General features: G+C 39.8%; 1 protein-coding gene across 7 annotated transcripts in view; it reads left to right on the top strand.

Annotated features, from left to right (window-relative positions):
* Positions 1 to 22,902, top strand: part of FCHSD2 (FCH and double SH3 domains 2) — a 314,783-nt gene that overhangs the window by 144,374 nt on the left and 147,507 nt on the right. For all 7 annotated transcript variants that reach the window (XM_089330417.1, XM_089330431.1, XM_002708714.6 and 4 more), the window contains 2 exons: positions 11,238 to 11,382; positions 21,081 to 21,214. In XM_089330417.1, coding sequence (XP_089186543.1) covers positions 11,238 to 11,382; positions 21,081 to 21,214 — 279 coding nt within the window. The remainder of the gene's footprint in view (positions 1 to 11,237; positions 11,383 to 21,080; positions 21,215 to 22,902) is intronic.

Here is a 22,902-nt window from a genome sequence, read left to right as displayed (position 1 = left end):
TTACTGACAAAATCCTACACAGCACTGCACAGGTCTTTGCTTTCTGCCTGTAGGACCTGTTTATCTTAGGTAATAGAGCCTATTAACCTAGTTACTAAATTTTCACATTGTTACCATACATGAAATGGCAACATATATTATGCCCAGTGCTTCTGTAGAACTCAGTAAATACTGGTATTACTTTAAATCAGTAATTAAACATTCTATTTGCTCAGCAAAAGTGTTACTCTGTGACTAAAATACCCTATCCCATCATATTTAATGCTTTCTGACATGACATTGGGAATTTGGGGAAATTACCAAATGTAGAGTTGTGTAAAAATTATAGAGAGATGTAACTATTTGTGTTAACTGCATTTGGTACAAAGCAGTGACAGTTAACATATTACTTCTGCTAAAGGTGTTATTTGTATAATGAGTTATCTTTTTATTTATGAAAATAAAAGCAATTTTACTTAAAAAAATTCTGTATTAGGGTTGCAAAAGAAATAGGATAAAAGTGGTAGGTTTCCAGGCTAGCTTTCAAAATTTAATTCTAAAAAGTATTTTAGCCAGCATTTACTAAATATTTAGTGTATGCAGGATACTATGCTATCATCTCCCATGATTATTAAAAAAACCTAGTAAAATAATTATCCTCATCTTTTTTTTTTAATAAAGATTTATTTATTTATTTATTTGAAAGTCCGAGTTATACAGAGAGAGATGGGGAGGCAGAGAGAGAGAGAGAGGTCTTCCATCCTGTGGTTCACTCCCCAATTGGCCACAGTGGCCAGGCTGCGCTGATCCTAAGCCACGAGCCAGGAGCTTCTTCCGGGTCTCCCATGCGGGTGCAGGGGCCTGAGGACCTGGGCCACCCTCCACTGCTTTCCCAGGCCATAGCATAGAGCTGGATGGGAAGTGGAGCAGCTGGGACTCGAACCGGCGCCCATATGGGATGCCGATACTGCAGGCAGCAGCTTTACCTCTACACCAAAGTGCTGGCCCCAGTTATCCTCATTTTATGAATGTAGGTAATATTCCTGCCGTAAAGTCACACAGTTATATAAACATGCTCACTCATTGTTTCTTTATTTGTGAGGTAAATATGAAATATCTGCTGTATGCTAACTGTTAAAGTAGACTTCAGATTAGAGTCTGGAAGATGTGGTGTCCATCCTCTGGAGTCCTGTAAGCAGTTGCTGCAGTTTGTAGGGGTGGAGATGCATCAAGGTCATGGAGGAAAACCTAGGCTTACAGAGCTGAGCCCGAAAGAATGTGTCAGAGTTTGGTAAAAGGGATTCTAAGTAGAATGATACTTCAAAGGCATGGAACATGAGAAAATGGGAATTTTAGGTCCCAGCAAGTGGTTCAGTATGGCTAGTGTGAAGTATGTGGGTTGGAGTACAAGGACATAGAGAATATGTGAATTGATACCATACAGGATTTTGCATATCATAATATAAGGTCTGTCTTTATTTGGAACACACTGGAGGCACTGGAGAGTGTTTATAAGAGGAATGACATGATCAGCTTGAAGGTTGGAGGGCCATGGGGAAGAATTCAGAAAGGATAAAGCTGCAGGAGTACCTCATTATCTCTTACTTGAACCACGACAATTAGAAGTCAGGTTGTAGGGGAGATTTCGGAGATATTTAGGAATCTAAAGGTAGAGTTTTGTTTTATGAATTTGTTAAATTTATTCTATAACAAAGTTCTATCTAAAATAGCTCTTGGAGCTCAGGAGGCACTTGACAAATATTTACTGACTGACTGACGGACTGAGGTAGGAGAAGCAAAAGGGAATTATTATACAGTGATTCTTGGGCTTTTTAATTTATGTGACTGAGTGGAAGGTGGTGCCATTGGGAAAAAAGACAATAGAAAGATCAGGACAGGGGCTGGCGCTGTGGCGCAGCAGGTTAAAGCCCTGGCCTGAAGCACCAGCATCCCATATGGGCACTGGTTCGAGTCCCAGCTGCTCCACTTCCCATCCAGCTCTCTGCTATGGCCCAAGTCCTTGGGTCCCTGCACCCACGTGGGAGACCTGGAAGAAGCTCTTGGCTCCTGGCTTTGGATTAGCACAGCTCCAGCTGTTGCAGCCATCTGGGGAGTGAACCAGCCGATGGAATACCTCTCTCTCTGCCTCTCCTCTCTCTGTAACTCTGACTTTCAAATAAATAAATAAATTAAAAAAAAAAGAAAGAAAGATCAGGACAGAAGGTGAGAATGAAAATACCATATTGTTTTGTTTGTTTATTCAGAATTTATTTTAGTTTTAGTCATTTTAAATTTCACAGTTAGGTTTTTTTGGAATTTCTATTTGTATCAGTACTTAAAAATATTTACCCAGGTAGTCCATCCTCATCCGTTTCCCAAGCTTTTTCCATTCCCATTAATGCTCCTCTTGAGTATTGCTGTAAAAAACGTGTGATCTTTTTTGTTCTTTGTGATTCATACATAATTATATATAGTTTTGCTGTTTTTAACAAAGCTGGAATTATTGTGTATGTGTGTATGTTCCTGTAATACCACACATTTAGCTTAATGAATCTGTTTTAGACAGCCTTTCACATAAGTATCTTCATTCTTATATTTAAAATATTTATTTATATATTTGAAAGGCAGAGTTACACAGAGGCAGAGAGAGAGAGAGAGATCGATTTTTCATCTGCTGGTTCACTCCCCAAATGGCCTCTAAGACCATGGCTGGGACAGGCCGAAGCCAGGAGCTTCCTCTGAACCTCCCACATGGGTGAAGGGGCCCAAGGACTTGGCCCATCCACAGCTGCTTTCCTGGGCACGTTAGTAGGGAGCTGAATCAGAAGTGAAGCAGCTGTTACTCAAACTGGCACCCAAATGGGTTGCCAGGACTGCAGGCAGCAGCTTTACCAGCTGTACCACAACATTCACCCCATTCATTCTTTTTTAATGGCTGCTTTAGTGCCGTAGTATGGACGAACTATAGGTTTTTTTTAAATTTATTTATTTAGAAGGCAGAGCAACACATAGAGATCTTCCACCTTTGATTCATTTTCCAAATGGCCCCAAAAACCAGATCTGAGCCAGGCTGCAGCTGGGAGCCTGGATCTTCATCCTGGTCTCCCACATGAGTGGCAGGGGCCCAAGTACTTGGGCTATATTGCTATATTCAGGTGCCTTTCCAGGTCCATTAGCAGGAAGCAGGATTAGGAGCAGGACAGCCTACATTTGAACAGGGCACTCTGATATAGGATACTCGAGTCTCAAGCAGTGGTTTAACCCACTGTGCCATAACCCTGGCCCAGTGAACTATAGTTTTGTTATCTATTTCCCCTTGATAGTTACCTAGTTTATTACTATTACAAATAATGCTACAATAAATGCCTCTTGTATGTACATAGGTATCACTTTGCATACTGTCAAAGTGTATCTGTAGAGTAAATTCTTAAATGGGGGATGCTGGGTCCAAGGGTTTACACATTCAAAATGTTAATGTTCAAATTGTCCTCTGTAAGTTCTGTTATTGTATTTTATATTTATTCCAATGTGTTTTAAAGTTGCCTCTTATTATATTGTACCAAGAGAGTGCATTTTTAATTGTTTGCCCTTCTGATAATATAGACACCATCTAATGCCCTTTAAACCATTCTGTTTACCTGGAAACTAGATGTCTGTAATAGTACTTTCTCTGGAACTTTTTAAAAAGAAAAAAACCTTTGAGGACAACTTTTCAGTGCTTTCTATGTAAAGGTCTCTGGAAGCTCCCTCAGCTCTCTATTGATTCTTCTAAGCAATCTTATCTATATCCCCATTTTAAAATGTTGTCTATACATTGTTGGTGATCATATATTTTTATTAACTTTTCAACACAGAAAATGAAAGTCAGCTGTCTTAACTCCAGCTTATTTCTAGATCTCATCATCTGTATTTGGAATATTAAGTAGCTGCTTCTCTGCTTGTGATCCGTCCTTTCATAATTCCTTTTGCTACAATGCCATAAACTATCTTTGTGTCCCTGTGAAATAGGCTATCACGCCCCTTTTTGAAAATCTATTGTTTCTCCTTGTCAATAGGTTGAAATTTAAATTTCTTTTTATGACTTGGAGAACCATGAAGAAACCTAACCCCAAATTACTTTCTCTCTTCGTCTCTGGCCATTTCTCCCTCTTTCATGCTTGGGCACCTTAGCTGCAATGGTGGTGCAGTTCTTGTCACAGCTCAACTGGACTGAAATAATCTTCCTTTCCTTTGCTTCTTTTACCTATATATGGACTATCCTCCTTTTTTTTTTTTTAACCACCAAGAACAATACATAAGCATTAAAACATACTTTTCCCTTGTTACCAGTAACCAAATAAATTAACCTTAGATTATCGCATTTTCTAGAGTCTTCTTGAGAAGTTTGCTAGTAGGAGGCTGTATTTCTAGGAAACATGTAAAATTTTGTTTGCAAAATTTTTTTTTACTTTAATTGTAGCTTTGTATGCAGTTGTAACAGACAATATAGGGCCATGAATTTACACAGCCGTTAAAGACACCAGTTACAGTACCCACATTCCATGTTGGATTACCTGGGTTTGATACCTGGCTCTGGCTCCTGGTTCCAGCTTCCTACTAATTCAGACACTAGAAGACAACAGTGATGGTTCAAATAACTGAGTCCCTACCACACCTTCTTGGGAGAGCTGGATTGAGTTCCCATTTCTGGCTTCAGCTCAGACCAGTCCTGGCCATTGAAGGCATTTGGGTAGTGAACCAGTAGATGGGAGTGTGTCTGTCTGTCTGTCTGTCTCTCTCTCTCTCTCCCCATCTTTCCTTTTCTTTGTCTCTCTCTCTGCTTTGCAAATAATTTTTTAGAAAAAGAAAGAAATAAGAAAAAGAAGTACTCTTACATTCTTTACGCTCTTCCTCCTGTTATAACAGCTTTCATGACTGCTGCTGTACTATGACATAGGAGATTGATATTGATGCGGTCCACCAATCTCATTCAGAATTCATTGCTTTTATATGCACTCAATTTGTGTTTATGTATGTGTGTGCCTGTTAGGTTACTCCATGAGTAGATTTGTAGATCACCACATAGTCAAGATGAATTTGTTAGTTTGTTTCTTTAAAAAAAAAATTTATATATTTGAAAGACAGAGTTAGAGAGAAGCAGAGAGAGAGAGAGAGAAAGAGAGAAAGAGAGAGGTCTTTTCTCCACTGGTTCACTCCCCAAATGACAGCAGTGGCCAGAGCTAGGCTGATCCAAAGCCAGGAGCCAGGAGCCAAGAGCCAGGAGCTTCTTCTGGGTCTCCCATGTGAGTGTGGGGGCCCAGGTACTTGGGCTGACTTCTGCTGCTTTCCCAGGCCACAGTAGAGAGCTGGATTGGAAGTGGAGCAGCCAGGACATGAACCAGCACCCATATGGGATGCTGGCACTGCAGGTGGTGGCTTTACCTGCTATGCCACAGTGCCGGTCCCTAGTTTTTTTCTTAATAAGAGATGTTTTCTGGTAACATTTTCTCTATTTTCCAGTGTATTATCCATTAATGAAATAGTATCATGATCTTAGGTTGGTGTAGATGAATATTTTTGTGTTTTATTAGTTGTGATTTCATTAATATGGTAAATGTTAGTAGTTTATCTTTTATATGAAGTTGTAAGGTACATATATTTTAGCTTGGAAAATAAGTTAGTTTAACAAGAAAGACAAAAATAATGGCATAGAATGAGACAAAAATCATGTAGGATATAAAAGACTTTAGACACAGAAATCTTGGTATACCCTTATCAGAGTGAAGAGACTCTTCTTTATTTTTTACATTGTTACTGAGACCAAAAGCAATCTATGTGAGCCGAAGAACAGAGGTTTGGGAGCCAGAGAAATCTCGGTTTGAACTTGGGCTCCAACATTCCCTCCTCCTATAGTAAGTACCATGTCAAAGCTAGGAGCCTGGCACTCCATCTGGGTCTCTTGGATGGACAGAAGTGGCCCAGGTATTTGGGCCATCTTCTGCTGCTTCCCCAGGTGCATAAGCAGGGAACTGGATTGGAAGTAAAGTGATGGGTTCTTGAACCAGCTCTTGTGTGGGATGCTGGCATTGTATGCAGTAGCTTAATCATTACACCCTGATGCTAACCCCTGCTTTAGCCTGTTCTAAGTGCTTAGGATACTACAGTGAATTAAAAAAAAAAAAAAAAAGCCTCTGCTTCAAGGAGCATATATTTTCATGAAGGAATACAAATAATAAACAAGTGACTAAATAAACATATATGAATTTTGGTGATAAGGACAGTATGCATAATAAGAACATGGTGTGCTAAGGAGTAGTGGCACTGCAGTTACTGTACTGTGCAGAGCACAGACATAGGGGAACAGGAGCAGAAGCAGAGTGGTCAGTTAACAGACTGTTGCAATAACCAAACCAAAAGATGATCGTGGCCCAAGCAGGGTGGTTGAAAGGAAGAGATAAACTTCCTGAGTTTTTTTATACTCTGTGAGCCTAGCCAATGGGATTTCTTGATGAAACAGATGTGAAATATGAGAAAAAAGGAGGAATCAGTGAATTTGGGTTTTTTGTTTGTTTTTGTTTTTTTGCTTGCTCAGTTAGCAGATTTGTGTAGCTATCAATAGGATGGAATAGATTCCTACAACAGAATTTAGAAAAATAAAAAATTTGTTTTTATGCACATTAGGCCTACTAAATATCCAAAGTGAATATGGTAAATTGGCAGGTGTGGGTTAGGGAAGATGTCTGGGGAGGATAAAAGTTCAAGAATAGTCAGCACATTGGTAGGTTATAATAATGTAAAGAGAGAGGGGCAAAGGTAATGAGGATGTGCGTATGGGAGTGGTTGTAATGAAAGACCATGAAGTCTAGGCTGTGTAAGGAGCTGAGAAGGGAGTTGATATGATGGGTGAGAGACAGTTGAAAGAGGGTATGATCAAATGAATTATGGGTTTTATAGGGGTTAATCCTGGTTGCAATCAGAATCCTGAAGGTAGTGAGTGGAATCAGTGGTTTTTGTCACAGATGAGACAACTGAAATTGGGCCAAAAGCAGAAAGATGGTTAATGATAATGGCAAAGTCCAAGTTGCAACCTTCAGGTTGTTATTTTCTCATTGAATAGCCTTACAAAAATTCACAGCCTCTTTGGGCCTCTATAAACTGGGGACAGTAGTAATCTTACAGAGTTGTGATAAGGATGAAATAATGCCATAAGGGGAGCTGGCATCGTTACACAGCAGGTTAAGCCACTGCTTGGGATGTCTACATCCATATTGGAGTGCTGGTTCATGTCCCAGCCACTCCACTTTTAATGCAGCTCCTTGCTAATGTGCTTGGAAAGCAGCAGATGATGGCTCAAGTGCTGAAGTTCCTGCCACCCATGTAGTTGACCCAGTTGGAGCTCCTGGCTCCTGGCTTCAGCTTGGTGCAGTCCTGGCTGTTGCAGCGATTTGAGGAATAAACTGGTGGATGTTAGATCCCTGTGTATGTTTGTCAGTCTGTCTGTCTCTGTCATACTGGCTTTCAAATAAATAAATATTTTTAAAAAGATGATATAAATGTAAAATATGTAGCACTGTGTCTACCATATGATAGGCCTTTAAAGGAATTTTTTTAGTTCTTTTATGATTTTAAGCCTCATTTCCTAGCTTGAGCAGAGTATCATATACATGCTTGATACTTTTCCTTCAAAATTGATTCATATAAAATAACATATTTTAAAGATTTATCTTATTTATTTTAAAGATTTATTTATTTACTTGAAAGACAGAGTTACAGAGAGAGGTAGAGCCAGAGGGAGAGAGGTCTTCCATTCGCTGGTTCACTCCCCAGATGACCACAACCGGAGCTGAGCTGATCTGAAGCTAGGAGCCAGGAACTTCCTCTGTATCCCCAGTGTGAGTGCAGCAGCCTAAGGACTTGGGCCATTTTCTACTGCTTTGTCAGGCCATAGCAGTAAACTGGATTGCAAGTGGAGCAGCCTGGACTTGAACCACTTCCCATATGGTATGCCGGCACCACAGGCTGGGGCATTAACCCACTGTGCCACAGTGCTGGCCCCAAATAAAATTTTTTTTAAAATTCAATCTAAGACATGGTTATTTTTACTCAGAGCCAAAAGAAACACTGCTACATTGGAACTAGCACTTTATATTAGCAAGAATTCTTATTTCTGCTACAATTCTGGTACTATTACTATTTATTCATTTGGAAGAATTTGTGTGCCAAGAATTTTTACATCATTTGCATTTGACTGTTAAAATAGCCCTGTGAGGTACATGCTGTAGCTAATTCTGTTATTTCCCCATTTGCCAGTTGAGGAAATGAAAGTATAGTGGTGTGTACTACATATGAATATATTGAATACATATGAATATCTTGGTTAAACTAGAACTTGAACACAAGTTTTCTGACTGTTAACTAATTTCTGTGCTTGTTATGGTACCTCATTTTTTGGGATATGTTTTCCTGCTATTTATTTATTTATTTGAAAGTCAGAGTTACACAATGAGAGGAGAGGCAGAGAGAGAGAGAGAGACGTCTTCCATCCGGTGGTTCACTCCCCAATTGGCCACAACGGCCAGAGCTGTACTGATCTGAAGCCAGGAGCCAGGAGCTTCCTCCGGGTCTCCCCCGTGGGTACAAGAGCCCAAACACTTGAGCCATCTTCCACTGCTTTCCCAGGCCATAGCAGAGAGCTGGATCAGAAATGGAGCAGCCGGGTCTCGAACCGGCGCCCATATGGGATGCTGGCACTTCAGGCTAGGGCGTTAACTTGTTGTGCCACAGCACTAGCCCTTATCTGCTATTTTCTAAAGTTCTCTCTCTAAACTCTGTAATGGAAAGATTTCTCTTTTTATGGTTAAATCTCATAATTTATATATTCATCCAATACATATTTTTGTAATCATTCTGTATTTGCTAGGCTGTAAGAATATGTGTTAGTCAGCTTTTCCTAACCATAAAAAATACCTGAAGTGGCTAACTTTATAAAGAAAAAAGGTTTGGTTCACAGTTTTAGAGGTAGAAGGTCTGAATAGCATGGTACTGGCTCAGGTGAGGGCCCATGGTAAATGGCAGGAGCATGAGAGGAAGAAATCACATCTCAGAACAGGAAGCCTCAGAGACTCCAGGGCCAAGGTTAGGCTTTTATAGCAACTTATTCTCACTAGGACTTCTGTCTTAATCCCTTTGGAGGGCAGTACCCTTAGTGACCTAAGGACCTCTTTCTAAGCCCCACCTTTTAAAGGTTCACCCCGTGTCTACATGCTACATTCAAGACAGGCCTCCAACACACAGAGCCTGGGGAGAAAAACCAGAGCAGAATACAACAGTTAGCAAGGCATTTGAGGATAGCCAAAAACGTTTGTGGAAAATGGTATTAAAAGTTAGTGTGATACTTTGTGAAGTCCCTCATATTCTCCTGTCTTTGTGGAGTGTTCACTGCAGTAGAGTTGTTAACTAAACAGTTACATAGGCCAGCGCCGAGCTCAATAAGCTAATCCTTCGCCTTGCGGCGCCAGCACACCGGGTTCTAGTCCTGGTCGGGGCGCCGGATTCTGTCCTGGTTGCCCCTCTTCCAGCCAGCTCTCTGCTATGGCCAGGGAGTGCAGTGGAGGATGGCCCAAGTGCTTGGGCCCTGCACCCCATGGGAGACCAGGAGAAGCACCTGGCTCCTGCCTTCAGATCAGCGCGGTGCGCCGGCCACGTCGGCCATTGGAGGGTGAACCAACGGCAAAAGGAAGACCTTTCTCTCTGTCTCTCTCTCTCACTGTCCACTCTGCCTGTCAAAAAAAAAAAAAAAAAAAAAAAAAAAAAAAAAAAAAAACACACACACACAACAATTACATAAACATATTCATGGTGGTCGGCATTGTGGCACCCCTAGTTAAGCCGCTGCCTGTACCACCAGCATCCCATAAGTGCCAGTTTGAGTCCCAGCTGCCCCACTTCTGATCCAACTCCCTGCTGATATGCCTGGGAGAGCAATGCAATGCAATCTTGCGATGGCCACAAGTGTATTATAAGTTCATTGCTTGTCCTATGCTGAGGCCATGGGCAACAACTCAGTTTTGCTATTATTCAGCCTATCCACACTTTTATGCTGACAGTTTTGGCTGGCATAGCACATTGAATCTTTCCAAAGTGGTTGTAATACATCTTTGCCTGAATAAATGACTATTTCCATTTAAATGGATTTGGTATATTACACTAACTAATCCATTAGACTCCTTGATTAAAACTTAGAGCTTTAGCTCTAAATACTATGAGGGGACCCAGGGAATTTTTCTTTTTCTTGTTTACATCTATTGCCTCATAAGTACATTTTATGTAGCATATGGTCTCATACATTGCTATAGTAAAAATCCATGTGATCATCAGAAGGGAAATCTCAGGAGATGAAAATTGTAATTTATCAAAATTTCACTCCATCCTATTTTAAACAACAAAATATCATCCATTGTTATATTATAAAATAGGCTTATAATAGTGTAAGAGCATACTAGAATTGGCTGAGGCATTTAGCAATGTAGGAAAGAAGATTTAAAAAGGAAGTTGGCTAGGAAAAGCAAAGGGTAAGTAATTGCTGAGCACGTGTATCAGCGCAGGTGGTAGGACTTGCCTGGAATGACTGCAAAGTGCACAGTGTGGTGCTGGCTAAGCATTGTTAAAACAGAGAGACAGATGTAGAGCAATAGTTCTATAGATATCCTTTTTTTATCAGGCAAGCTAGATTTCTCAAGCACATGAGCAATTGTTCATGATAGATTTTTTAAATATGAGCAATAATATGGTACAGTTGAAAGAGTGGTACCCAATCTTCATTGAATCTTGATTCTGACATGTTCTTATATGACCTAGGGTGATTCTCTGAATCTCTCTGAACCTCACTTACCTCAACTGTAAAATTACAGAAATACCTTCATTAAGTAGTAAAATTTTGTATTCATAATGGTAGCCCTGTAACAATGAAAGACCTAGAGAATCTAAATTATTCACTGATTTTTATATATTAACTTTGTCTTGAATTTTATTGCATATATCCCTTTATGATTAAGAAGCTAATGACTTACCACTTACTACTGCTAAATATGAAGGACTAGAGTGTATGCCCTGCATCCTTTTTCGTGTGCTGTAGTGTCATCTGTAAGCCAATGTAGTTACATTTGCTCTCAGAAGAAGGCAGTCATTCTGTTTATCAGTGCTCTCCAGTGAGCAAAGGCTTAGCCAACTTTTTCTTCCTTTTTCTTGCCTAACAATTTTTCATCTTTCTTTGAATTTAGGAGCATGTATCCTGTTTGGAAATCTTTTCTCGAGGGAACAATGCAGGTAGCCCAGTCTCGGATCAATATATGTGAAAACTATAAAAACTTCATTTCTGAACCTGCAAGAACAGTGAGAAGCTTAAAAGAACAGCAACTAAAAAGGGTATTGTTTCTATATCTGTTCTTTTTCTGTGTGTATTTTAATATCTCAGTGCTATATTTATAATCTGCAAGATGATACTAAATTGCATTTTGTACTTTGAACTTTCGTATATGGTCACAAACATTTTTGGTTGATATTTTCTGAGTATTTCTTCACATTAACAAGTTCCCTTTAACCACTGTATTTCATTATCCAACAAAGATTAATGTAATTTGAATCTATGGAAACTAAAGTATATTAAACATTTCTTCAGAATACCACTTCTAAGTATAACTGAAGTAAATAGATTTACTTAGTTTCACACTGTTGGTACAGTATATTAAAATATTTAAAATCGTACATTAAATAGTTAAGTGTTATTAATCCTTCTAAGTCTTAAAAAATTTTTATCAGTCAGTTTCAAGTTAAGCCATTTTGTCTAATGTAAAGGAAATTGACACATTTTGACCAAATATACTAGTAAAATTATTATTTTTTATTTATTTGACAGAGTTAGTGAGAAAGAGAGAGACAGAAAGGTCTTGTTTCCATTGGTTCACTTCCCAAATGGCCGCTACGGCCTAAGCCAGTAGCCAGGTGCTTCCTCCTGGTCTCCCATGTGGGTGCAGGGGCCCAAGCACTTGGGCCATCCTCCACTGCCCTCCCGGGCCACAGCAGAGAGCTGGACTAGAAGAGGAGCAACTGGGACTAGAACCCGACGCCCATATGGGATGCCAGCACTGCAGGCAGGGAATTAACCAAGTGAGCCACGGCACTGGCCCTAGTAAAATTATTTTTTTAAAAAATCAAGTGTACTATAAAGTTTCATATATAGTTTACACGTGAGCATTTTCAAATAGGCTTATTTCTTTGATTTTACAGATTGTATTTTCATAGGTAAATGTTATTGTTTAATGTGATGTTAATGAAAAGTTAGCTGTTGAAAGTAACTGAGTTGTATCTGTTTTGGAAATAGAGTTATAAAACTGGAGATTATCATGATGTCTATTGTAATTAAAATTTTCTTGTGGAGGTATTAATACTTCAGAAAATATGAAAGTAATTATTTAAAAAATTAGTATTTAAGAAATCATTCACTGTTATCGTTTGAATTTTTAGAAATGTATTTCCAGAGACTTAAAGACCAAATCTTTCCTTTTTGCTAAAGATGATTTTAATAGCATAAAATCAATATGTCAAATGTATATGTGTGTGTGTGTATAGAATTGTAATCTTAATACACTCAATATCAGTTGGTTTCACTGATTTATATAAGAATGACTTTTTTTTTTAAAGAATGGCTGTGTTTTATCTTTGCAAGCATGGTGAATAAACTATGTGACCACTGACCAATGATTTTATGATATTAGAAAATTTACATGCATGTGTATGTGTGTGTGTCTTGTCTGGTTATGCAGAAAGAAGGTGGAAAGGTAGAATCAGGGAATTAATTTTTTTTAAAGATTTATTTATTTATTTGAAAGGCAAAGTTACAGAAAGACAGAGGCAGAGAAAGAGAGCAAGGTCTTCCATCCCCTGGTTTACTCCCCAAATGGCAACAACGGCTAGAGCTGGGCAGATCCAAACCCAGGAGCCAGTAGCTTCTTTTGGGTCTCCCACGTGGGTGCAGGGGTCCAAGAACTTGGAACATCTTTTACTGCTTTCCCAGGCCGTAGAAGAGAGCTGGATTGGAAATGAAGCAGCTGGGACTCAAACTGGCACCCGTATGGTATGTCGGCACTGCAGGCAGCGGTCCTACCCACTCGCCATAGTGCCAGCCTGGGGAATTAATGTTAGTGTAACTTCCTAATCAGGAGGAAATATTGTGTCCAAATGCAGTGTCCAAATCCAAATGAATTACTGGAAAGTTCCACTTTTGTCAGTATCAGACTATTTTGAAAAAAAAAAAAAAAAATTTTTTTTTTACTATCTTGAGTGCTTGTCCCTTCCATTGGTGGAACAGACACAGACCTGAACTTAACCAGCATTCCTGGCCAAAGAATGTTTGGTAAGGTTTGATAAGCCCTCATATCTATGATTAATGTATATTATATTATAGCTAATAAAATGGTGTTTGTGTTGAGCATTAAGTACATATTGAATATAGCTGTCAGGAATCCATAATTACAAATAACAGAAATCCACTTTAAACTGCCTTAAGCTAAGAACAGAATGTATTAGCTTATATACATGAAGATTCTAGGACTTCAGGCATGCTCAGATACAGGGACTCAAATGATAGAATTCAGTTTTTCTGGGGGGTCCGGCACTGTGGCTTAGTGGGTAATGCCTCCACCTGCAGTTCTGGCATCCCATGTGGGCACTGATTCAAGTCCTTGCTGCTCCACCTCTAATCCAGCTCTCTGCTATGGGCTGGGAAAGCAGTACAAGATGGCCCAGGTCCTTGGGCCCCTGCACCCCTGTGGGAGACCTGGAAGATGCTCCTGGCTCCTGGCTCCTGGCTTCAGATCGGCACAGTGCTGGCTGTTGCGGCCAATTAGGGGGTGAACTAGCAGATGGAAGACCTCTCTGTCTCTGCCTCTCTGTATCTCTGCCTTTCAAACAAATAAATAAATCTTAAAAAAAAAATTCAGTTTTTCTTTTCTTTTCTTTTTTGAAAGATCTACTTTTATTTGAAAGCCAGAGTTATAGAGAGGGAAACACAGAGAGAGGGCCTCCATTTGCTGGTTCACTCCCCAAATGGCCTCAGTGACCTGAGCTGGGGCAGATCAAAGCCTGGAGCCAGGAGCTTTATCTGGCATCTTCTGCTTTTCCCAGGCCATTAGCAGGGAGCTGCATTGGAAGTGGAGCAGCTGGGACCTGAACTAGCACCCATATGGAATGCCAATGCTGCATTCTATAGCTTTACCTGCTAAGCCACAATACAGGCCCCTAGAATTCAGTCTTTTCTTCCATTCATTAGTTCTATTTTCTCCAACTGCTTCATTCTTAAGCAACTCTCACTACATGGTAGTCCCAAGATTACTTGATTTACAAATTTTATAAATAGCAATACCAAATTTCTCATTTTTCCAAAAGTTTGAATAAAAGTGCCAGAATTGATTTCCATAGTGGCTGTATCATTTTTCATTCCCCCCAACAGTGTGTAAGAGTTCATATTTCTCTACAGCCTTGCCTATATATTTTATCTACTTTATTTTTTTCATGATTGCCAATCTGATAAGTGTGAGGTAATATTTTTTGTGGTTTTGTTTTCCATGATGAATAATGACATTGATCAATCTTATATTTTTATTATCAAGTTTTCTTTCACTATTAGTTTTTTTTTTTTTTTTTTTTTGACAGGCAGAGTGGACAGTGAGAGAGAGAGAGACAGAGAGAAAGGTCTTCCTTTGCCGTTGGTTCACCCTCCAATGGCTGCCGCGGCCGGCGCACTGCGGCCGGCGTGCCGCGCTGATCCGATGGCAGGAGCCAGGTACTTCTCCTGGACTTCCATGGGATGCAGAGCCCAAGTACTTGGCCATCCTCCACTGCACTCCCTGGCCATAGCAGAGAGCTGGCCTGGAAGAGGGGCAACCAGGACAGAATCCGGTGCCCCGACCGGGACTAGAACCTGGTGTGCCGGCGCCGTAAGGCAGAGGATTAGCCTAGTGAGCCGCGGCGCCGGCCACTATTAGGTTCTTAATTTTATAATCCTATATTATTCTTTTCGTAATTGCCCTGGAGATTCCAGTATGCCTCCCTAGCTTATTTTACTACCGTGAATCGGTAACTTTTTTTTTATTTTTATTTTTTGACAGGCAGAGTGGACAGTGAGAGAGAGAGACAGAGAGAAAGGTCTTCCTTTGCCGTTGGTTCACCCTCCAATGGCCGGCGCGGCCGGCGCGCTGCGGCCAGCGCACCGTGCTGATCCGATGGCAGGAGCCAGGAACCAGGTGCTTTTCCTGGTCTCCCATGGGGTGCAGGGCCCAAGCACCTGGGCATCCTCCACTGCACTCCCTGGCCACAGCAGAGGGCTGGCCTGGAAGAGGGGCAACCGGGACAGAATCCGGCGCCCCGACCGGGACTAGAACCCGGTGTGCCGGCGCCGCTAGGCGGAGGATTAGCCTAGTGAGCCGCGGTGCCGGCCTTCCACTGGTTCTTGAAACTTCAGTCCACACATGCGTTTTGGAAGTCAGATAGAAACTCAAGGGGAAATTGCATACAGATTTTTGGACTTGCTTCTCTGCAGTACCCTTCTTTCCAGATCGTTGCTTCCCAAGTTCCTGCTCTTTTGGCATTCCTGAACCCCAGCCTCTGTCTCTGCAGTCTAGTAAGAATGCCACTTTCTTTATATGTCCTGTTTCTTTGTGTCATGATTCAACAAATGCCTGTAGGGAAAAGTCAAGTTGAAGGTAGAACTTAACCTATTTGTGCAGTGTTTCTCCTAGGTTTCATAGTCCATTGTGCACTGTTGTCTAATTTTACATTTTGTAGATGACAGGGAGATAGTCTGAAAGAAGTGTCTAAATTATAATATCCAAGTGCTCCCTATATTCTGATCCAAGTGTTCTGTCACAATCAGAACCAATTTTGACTTAAAATTCTCCCTAACATTTTAAAGTACATACCTTTTTTTAAACTTTGTCTATTTGGCTATTTGCTTTGATGATTCTTGGGAAAATAGGCATATTATATTACAAAGGGCCTGAGATTATAAAGAGAATTAGGAAGAGGAATACAGTAAGAATTATATTATAGCTTTTCCAAATCATTTTTTGTTTGTTGACCATTATTTGTAGATCAGGGTAAGAACCCCAGAACCTAGGGCTTTTTTTTTTTTGCCATTCTTGTATTTACTTAGTCATACTTTTGCCCATATCTTTCTTATTTTTACTGGAGTTTACTTACCTTTCTTGAAATAACTATGGTTCACCGTTTTATAATACTTGACAGTTTGCAGACTGCCACTACATTCTTTATAGTTTCAACTGATTTTCATTAAAACTCTGATAGATACCTAACTATTTATACTTTGCAAATGATAAAAAAACTGAAAAATATCAGACTTAAGTTAGAAATAACAGAACAGGAGCTTGAATATATTACTTTCTAATTTCAAATCCTCCGAACCAGAAACTTGAATATATTCTTTATTTTTAAAAGTTTTGTTTATTTATTTGAAAGGCAGAATTACAGAGAGGCAGAGGCAGAGAGAGATCTTCCATCTGCTGGTTCACTGCCCAGATGGCCGCCACAGTTGGAGCTGTGCCAATTCAAAGTAAGGAGCCAGGAGCTTCCTCTAGGTCTCCCATGAGGGGGCCCAAGGACTTGGGCCATCTTCTACTGCTTTCCCAGGCCATAGCAGAGAGCTGTATAGGAAGTGTAGCAGCCAGTACTCAAACCAGTGCCAATATGGGATGGCAACACTGCAGGTGGCAGCTTTACTTGCTACGCCACAGCACCAGCCCCTTGAATATATTCTTGATTTCATAACCTATGCAATCTTTAAAAAAAAACTCTTGAAGTTTAATATTTAAACATATTTTCAGAAAAATACATGTAGCTTCTTCACCTTAGCAGGCTGTTTAATTATCTTCTTAGTATTTGTTTATAATAAAAGATTTTATTTATTTATTTGAGAGGCAGAGTTACCGACAGAGGGAGAGACAGAGAGAAAGGTCTTCCATCCGCTGGTTCACTCCCCAAATGGCTGCAATGGTCAGAGCTGAGCAGATCTGAAGCTAGAAGCTTCTTCCAAGTCTCCCACGCGAATATAGGGGCCCAAACAGTTGGGCCATCTTCTACTGCTTTCCCAGGCCATAGTAGAGAGCTGGATCAGAAGAGGAGCAGCCGGCACTAGAAATGGTGCCCATATGGGATGCTGGTGCCACAGATGAAGGCTGAGCCCTTTATACCAAAATGCCAGCTCTGCTTCTTGGTATTTATAATAATAGCAATTACTATGTTGATAATGTTTTAGGATGTTCTCCTTACCCAGGTTCTCCATTTCCTAACTAATCATTGTCTATACGACCTTTATTATTTTTATTACTGAGTGATTTTTCTATTTATTATGGTTTTATTTAGCCATACCTCTGTTTTTAGTTGTTACCACTAAGTCTGCATAAAAGTTAACTATTTTTTTAAAGGTTTATTTGTTTTCTTGAAAGTCAGAGTGACACAGAAAGCGGAAGAGACAGAGAGAGAGATCTTCCATCTGCTGGGTCACTCTTCAAATGACCACAACCACCAGAGCTGGGCTGGTCCAAAGCCAGGAGTCAGTAGCTTCTTCCTGATCTCCCACGTGTGTTCAGGGGCCCATGCTTTTGGAATATCTGCTGTCCCAGGCTCATTAGCAGGTTGCTGGATCAGATGTGGAGCAGTCAGGTCTCAAACTGTCACCCATACAGGATGCAGGCATTGCAGGCAGTGGCTTTACCTGCTATGCCCTAATGCCAGCCCCTAAATTATTTTTTTTAGGATGAATTTCCAGGGCATGATTACTGGGTCAGAACCTAATTGTTAGTAGAGCATTGACATATTGGCTCAGATTACTTTTTTTATTCCTATGTTCAAGTTATTAGCAAGTTTTCATATCTTAGTATCTGTCATACTCAGGGACTATACGTCTTTCTTCTTTTTTTTTTTAAGAGTTATTTATTTGAAAGGTAGAGTTACATAGAAAGAGGGGGAGACATAGAAGAGTGAAGAGTGAGAAAGACAGATGTATCTTCCATCCTCTGGTTCACTCCCCAAATACTGAACTCCATCTGGGTCCTTCATACGGGTGGCAGGATTGGAAATGGAGTAACTGGGACTCTAACAGGCATAGAATGCTGTCTTGAGAGGTGGTGGCTTAACCCACTGTGTCACAATGCTGGCTCTAGGGACTATACTCTTAATTTCTTCATTAGGATCCTGGATTATAATATTCAGATTTGTCATCATTTTATAGATCCCTTAGCTTTTATGAAACTTAATGTAAGCCTTAATGTAAACTCATTTCTTTCTTTCTTTTTTTCATGGCAAACTCTTCTTAAGAAAGGAATTTATTCTTTTTTTGTTTAATAAATATAAATTTCATAAGTACAACTTTTGGATTATAGTGGTTCTTCCTTCCATATCCGCCCTCCCACCCCCAAACTGTCCCACCTCCTACCCCCTTTCCCATCCCATTCTTCATTAAGATTCATTTTAAATTATCTTTATATACAGAAGATCAACTCTATACTAAGTAAAGATTTCAACAGGTAAACTCATTTCTGTGTCTGCTCAGATAAGTATTGGAAAAGAGCTGGAGCATTTGTCATACAAGGTCTTATTATTTTTCAAATTTATTTTAATATAATTGAAAAATAAAATTGAATATATTCAAATTGTGCAACGTGATGTCTCAATATACATACATGTTGTGAAATGATTACCAAAATCAAGCTAATTAATATACCCATCATCTTATGTACTTTTTTTTAATGATGAGAATACTTAAGAACTATTCTCTTTGCAAATTTCAGGTACACAATACAGTATTATTAACCATAGTCACCTTGCTATGTTGTAGGTTTGGTCTATAAAGTTACTCATCTTGTAACTCTTTTGGCCAGTATCTCTGTTCCTCCTACCCACTCAGTTCCTGATAATCCCCCTTCTCCACTCTAACATCTCTTCTGACAGGACTCCTGTCCCCCTTTTTCTCTTGAGAATGTTGAAGAAAACAGGTTTTGGGAATAGATTGTGGTAGTGATTGTACAACCTTGTGAATATACTAAAAACCACTGAATTATGCACTTTAAGATGGTGGACTTTGTGGTATGTGAGTTATAGGTCAGTTTTTTAAAAGTATATTCTTTGAAGATAAAGTATCTCTGAGACCTTCAAAACATGGTTGATCAGCCCAAAACTGAGTACATACTTTAATGGAGTTACATGGTAAATGATATAATCACATCCTTGTTCTATGAACTTTGAGTAAGGTACTTGCCCTCTGAGTCTGTTTTCTTATTTTAAATTGGGACTACTACTACTAATACGTTTCTTTTGTAAGGCCCTAACATAGTGGCTGTGCTATGCCCACAGGGAGTCTTTTTAGGTGTAGCTAAGGTTTTAGTCTTGCAGGATATCATTGTCCACAGCTGGCACTGGTGGAGTTAATTCTGCTGGCGCTATATTCCTAGTCCACAATAACAGATCAGTTATTCTGTTTGGTCCTCTAGGTGATAGGTGTAGGTTGAAGTAGCACATGTTTGTGGGGTGGGGGTAAAAGCTCAGGTCCTAAAGGAGACTAAAATCGTATATGTAATTCTACAGAGCTTTCAGGGCCCTGACAAGTGGCATGGCAGATAGGGGAATCACCATACTCACAGAAGCCCAGAGCCATGGTTTCTGCATTAGATGGTTAGAGTTCGTTTGTAGTACCCCCTTCATGGCCCCCGCATTGTTGCAATTTGTGTCAGAGTTCATAAGCAATATTGTCTAATAACACAGCTGTCCTCTCATCAGCTTTTATTGAAATACCCCATAATCAGAATTTTTGGGTTCAAGTCCTATCCAACTTCCTGCCAGTGTGTGACCTGGGAGGCAGTGGTGATGGCTCAGGTATTTTGATCCCTACTGCCAATGTGGAAGACCTGGATTGAGTTCCTGGGCCCCTAGGATTTGAGGATTGAACCATAGGAGGGGGCTTGTCTTGCTCTGCCTCTCAAATAATTTTTTAAGTTTAAAAATATATAAAATAAACCCTTTATTCACAGCTTAACACTTAGTGCTCAATAAATGTACGTGGTTAGTTTGTTTTTGTCTGTCCATACAGAACCTTCTAGATCTATCATCGTCTGTGAAATATTCCTTTCCTAACACCTAACAATTTCTGGGAGACTCTAACCTTTATGTTGTAAGTTTAACAGGTTTACACTTGCTCTTCTGGTGTCTTGTTTTAAAGTGCCCAACTCTGCCTTGTTCAGCCCTGCATTGCAGTCCCTCATCAGTGTCAACTCCTGCTTTGCCAGGCTTTTGTCAGACTCCACCAGGTACTGACAGTGCTGTTCTAGGCTCAGAAGTTTTTCAACTAAAGGCCTCACGCTAGTGAAACTAGCAGTGGTTTGTTTCACATTAGCGGAAATGATTCCCCTTTGCATATCCAGTAGGATCCCTAAGTAGTGTTACTTTGACCTCATTGTTGGTTAAACATTTCTTTGAAATATTAGATCTGTCCGTTCTCCTAGAACAAATGTGTGAGTTCCTCCTCCTAGAACGTATATGTGTATTCAAGGAGTTGGGCTAGGGATAGCTTTGGGTAATAATCATTATGTGGTACAGAGATTTTCTCCTTTACCTAGAGCTTATCAAATCAGATTTCACTCCATTCTTAGGAATGAATTCTGTAATATCCTTTGTACTGTTGGTTACCCAGATGTATAGAGAGAATTTTTTAAGATTAGAAAGAAATTCAGAATTAATTTATTATTTTGCCTTGATTGCCATGATATCTCCAACCTGAAGAATATCTCATAGATGTGCTCTTCTTATGCTGACTAATATCAGACATCAGCATCACTTGGACTATTTCTCAAAGGATAATTGTTAGGATAAACTGTGACGCTGTTTGATACAGTACTTGAGATGGAAGTACCAGCTGGATCTTAATTTGCAATTTTTGATGGATGCTTTTAGTTTCTGTGTTTCCATCCTGAAGGTTTAATGCATAGTCCATAGGAAAAACTTATTTTCTGTAAGTCTGAAAACTGAAATCATAATAATTGCACTTTTGTGTTTTACAGTGTGTGGACCAGTTGACAAAGATCCAAACTGAATTACAAGAGACAGTAAAAGATTTAGCTAAAGGCAAAAAGAAGTACTTTGAGACTGAACAGATGGCCCATGCAGTACGAGAGAAAGCTGACATCGAGGCAAAGTATGTGTTTGAGCATTTCTGAGAAAATGATTATGCAAATAAATGTTATCTTTGCTCATACTTTGTTCTCTGTCAATACAGGGCAGAGGGTTTTTCTTAGACTGTGTTGATTTCATTTGACTTACATATGCTATGTATTTAAGAGCACAGGTTTTTTTTTTGGATTGGTTGATTTTTATCTAGATTAATATAGGGAGATAGGAAAAGGAAAGAAGACAATATTGTATTTGCAGATTTGAAAGGTCATCAAAAGTCTAGTTAAAGTTGCCACGATGTCTGAATAGCAGAGTGTCAGAGCCTCATTTTCCTCATGCTAGACTCCAAATCAAGTGTAATCACAGGAAATCCCTTGATCCTCAGAGTGCCTTTGAAGGACCGCGGACACATGAACTGGACACGGGCACTGACCTCTCTATAGACACCTGCCCAGGCACTGTTTTTACTTTTACATAAAATTCTAGTAAATATGTTTTTTGTGTACTCTAACAAATGTGTGAATTTTACTTTCAATGTGTGTGAATTACAGTTCTTCATTTTGAAAATAACTAGGAAAAGAAGAAATTGATGGTAATGTATAAAGCAAGCAATATGATGTTTGCAATGATATGTTGAGGATGTTTCATTAGAAATTGATGAGAGCACATAAACCTGTGTGACAGAATTGGGCTTTGAAGAGGTCTGTGAGCAGGAGCAGACCTGCCTGCTCAGTGTGCTGACTGATGGAACATCTAGAACTCTGGACTACTAGGCAGGAAATCAGAAAAACTTTTAAGTACTTGTACAGACCAGCAAATAGGAGGGTGTCTTTCTAATAAGTTTTTTTTTTTAAAGATTTATTTACTATTTATTTGACAGGCAGAATTACAGAGAGGCAGAAACAGAGAGGGAGAGAGAGATCTTCCATCCACTGGTTCACCCTCCAAATGGCTGCAGTGGCCAGAGCTGTGCCAATCCGAAGCCAGGAGCTTGGTGCATCGTCCCAGGCACTTGGGCCATCTTCTACTGCTTTCCTGGGCCATAGCAAAGAGGTGGATTGGAAATGGAGCAGCCGCGACTAGAATTGGCACCCATATGGGATGCTGGCACTGCAGGCGGTGGCTTTACCCGCTGTGTCACAGCAACAGCTCCTCTAATAAGTTTTTTATCTGCAAAAAATGTAAGCCATCTCATAGGTTTCTTGTGAAAATTGAGGGGCTCCTGGAAGGTTTATTTAGTGCTAATGATTAGTAAATGAATCCTTATCGAGTACTTGAAGTTATAGAAAAACATATTTAATATTTCCCTAAGTTAATTTATTGTCTATTGTTTTATTTATTTTTTTTGAGCATACAAATATTTCTTGCACTGTCATAGAGTCAATGGGTCCGTCTTCCTTATGAAATCTGAGGGTTTTGGAATAGGTGATTCCTGTTAGAAACATCCTGTCATGATGGGTTTTTCAGACTCAGAGAGTCTACAACACAGGATTGACAGATATGCAGACTGTGTGTAAATACTTAATTTAGCCATGGCCCACAGGGTGAAAGTGAGGACATGACTGTTCCTGAGTAGTAAGGAGCTGACAGAGTCTCATGCACTGAGGTGTTTCACTGCCTTCTTCTGTGGCCCTGATTCAAAGGGAACAACAAGTTAGATGTTTTAGTTCAGTGTGTAACTTCTGGAAATTAATTCACCTGTAAAGTAAGAAA

This window comes from Oryctolagus cuniculus, chromosome 1 (genome assembly GCF_051225735.1).
Source record: "Oryctolagus cuniculus isolate XC-2025 breed Fujian yellow rabbit chromosome 1, ASM5122573v1, whole genome shotgun sequence".
NCBI lineage: Eukaryota > Metazoa > Chordata > Mammalia > Lagomorpha > Leporidae > Oryctolagus > Oryctolagus cuniculus.
This window is presented reverse-complemented; position numbering and strand designations above follow the sequence as displayed.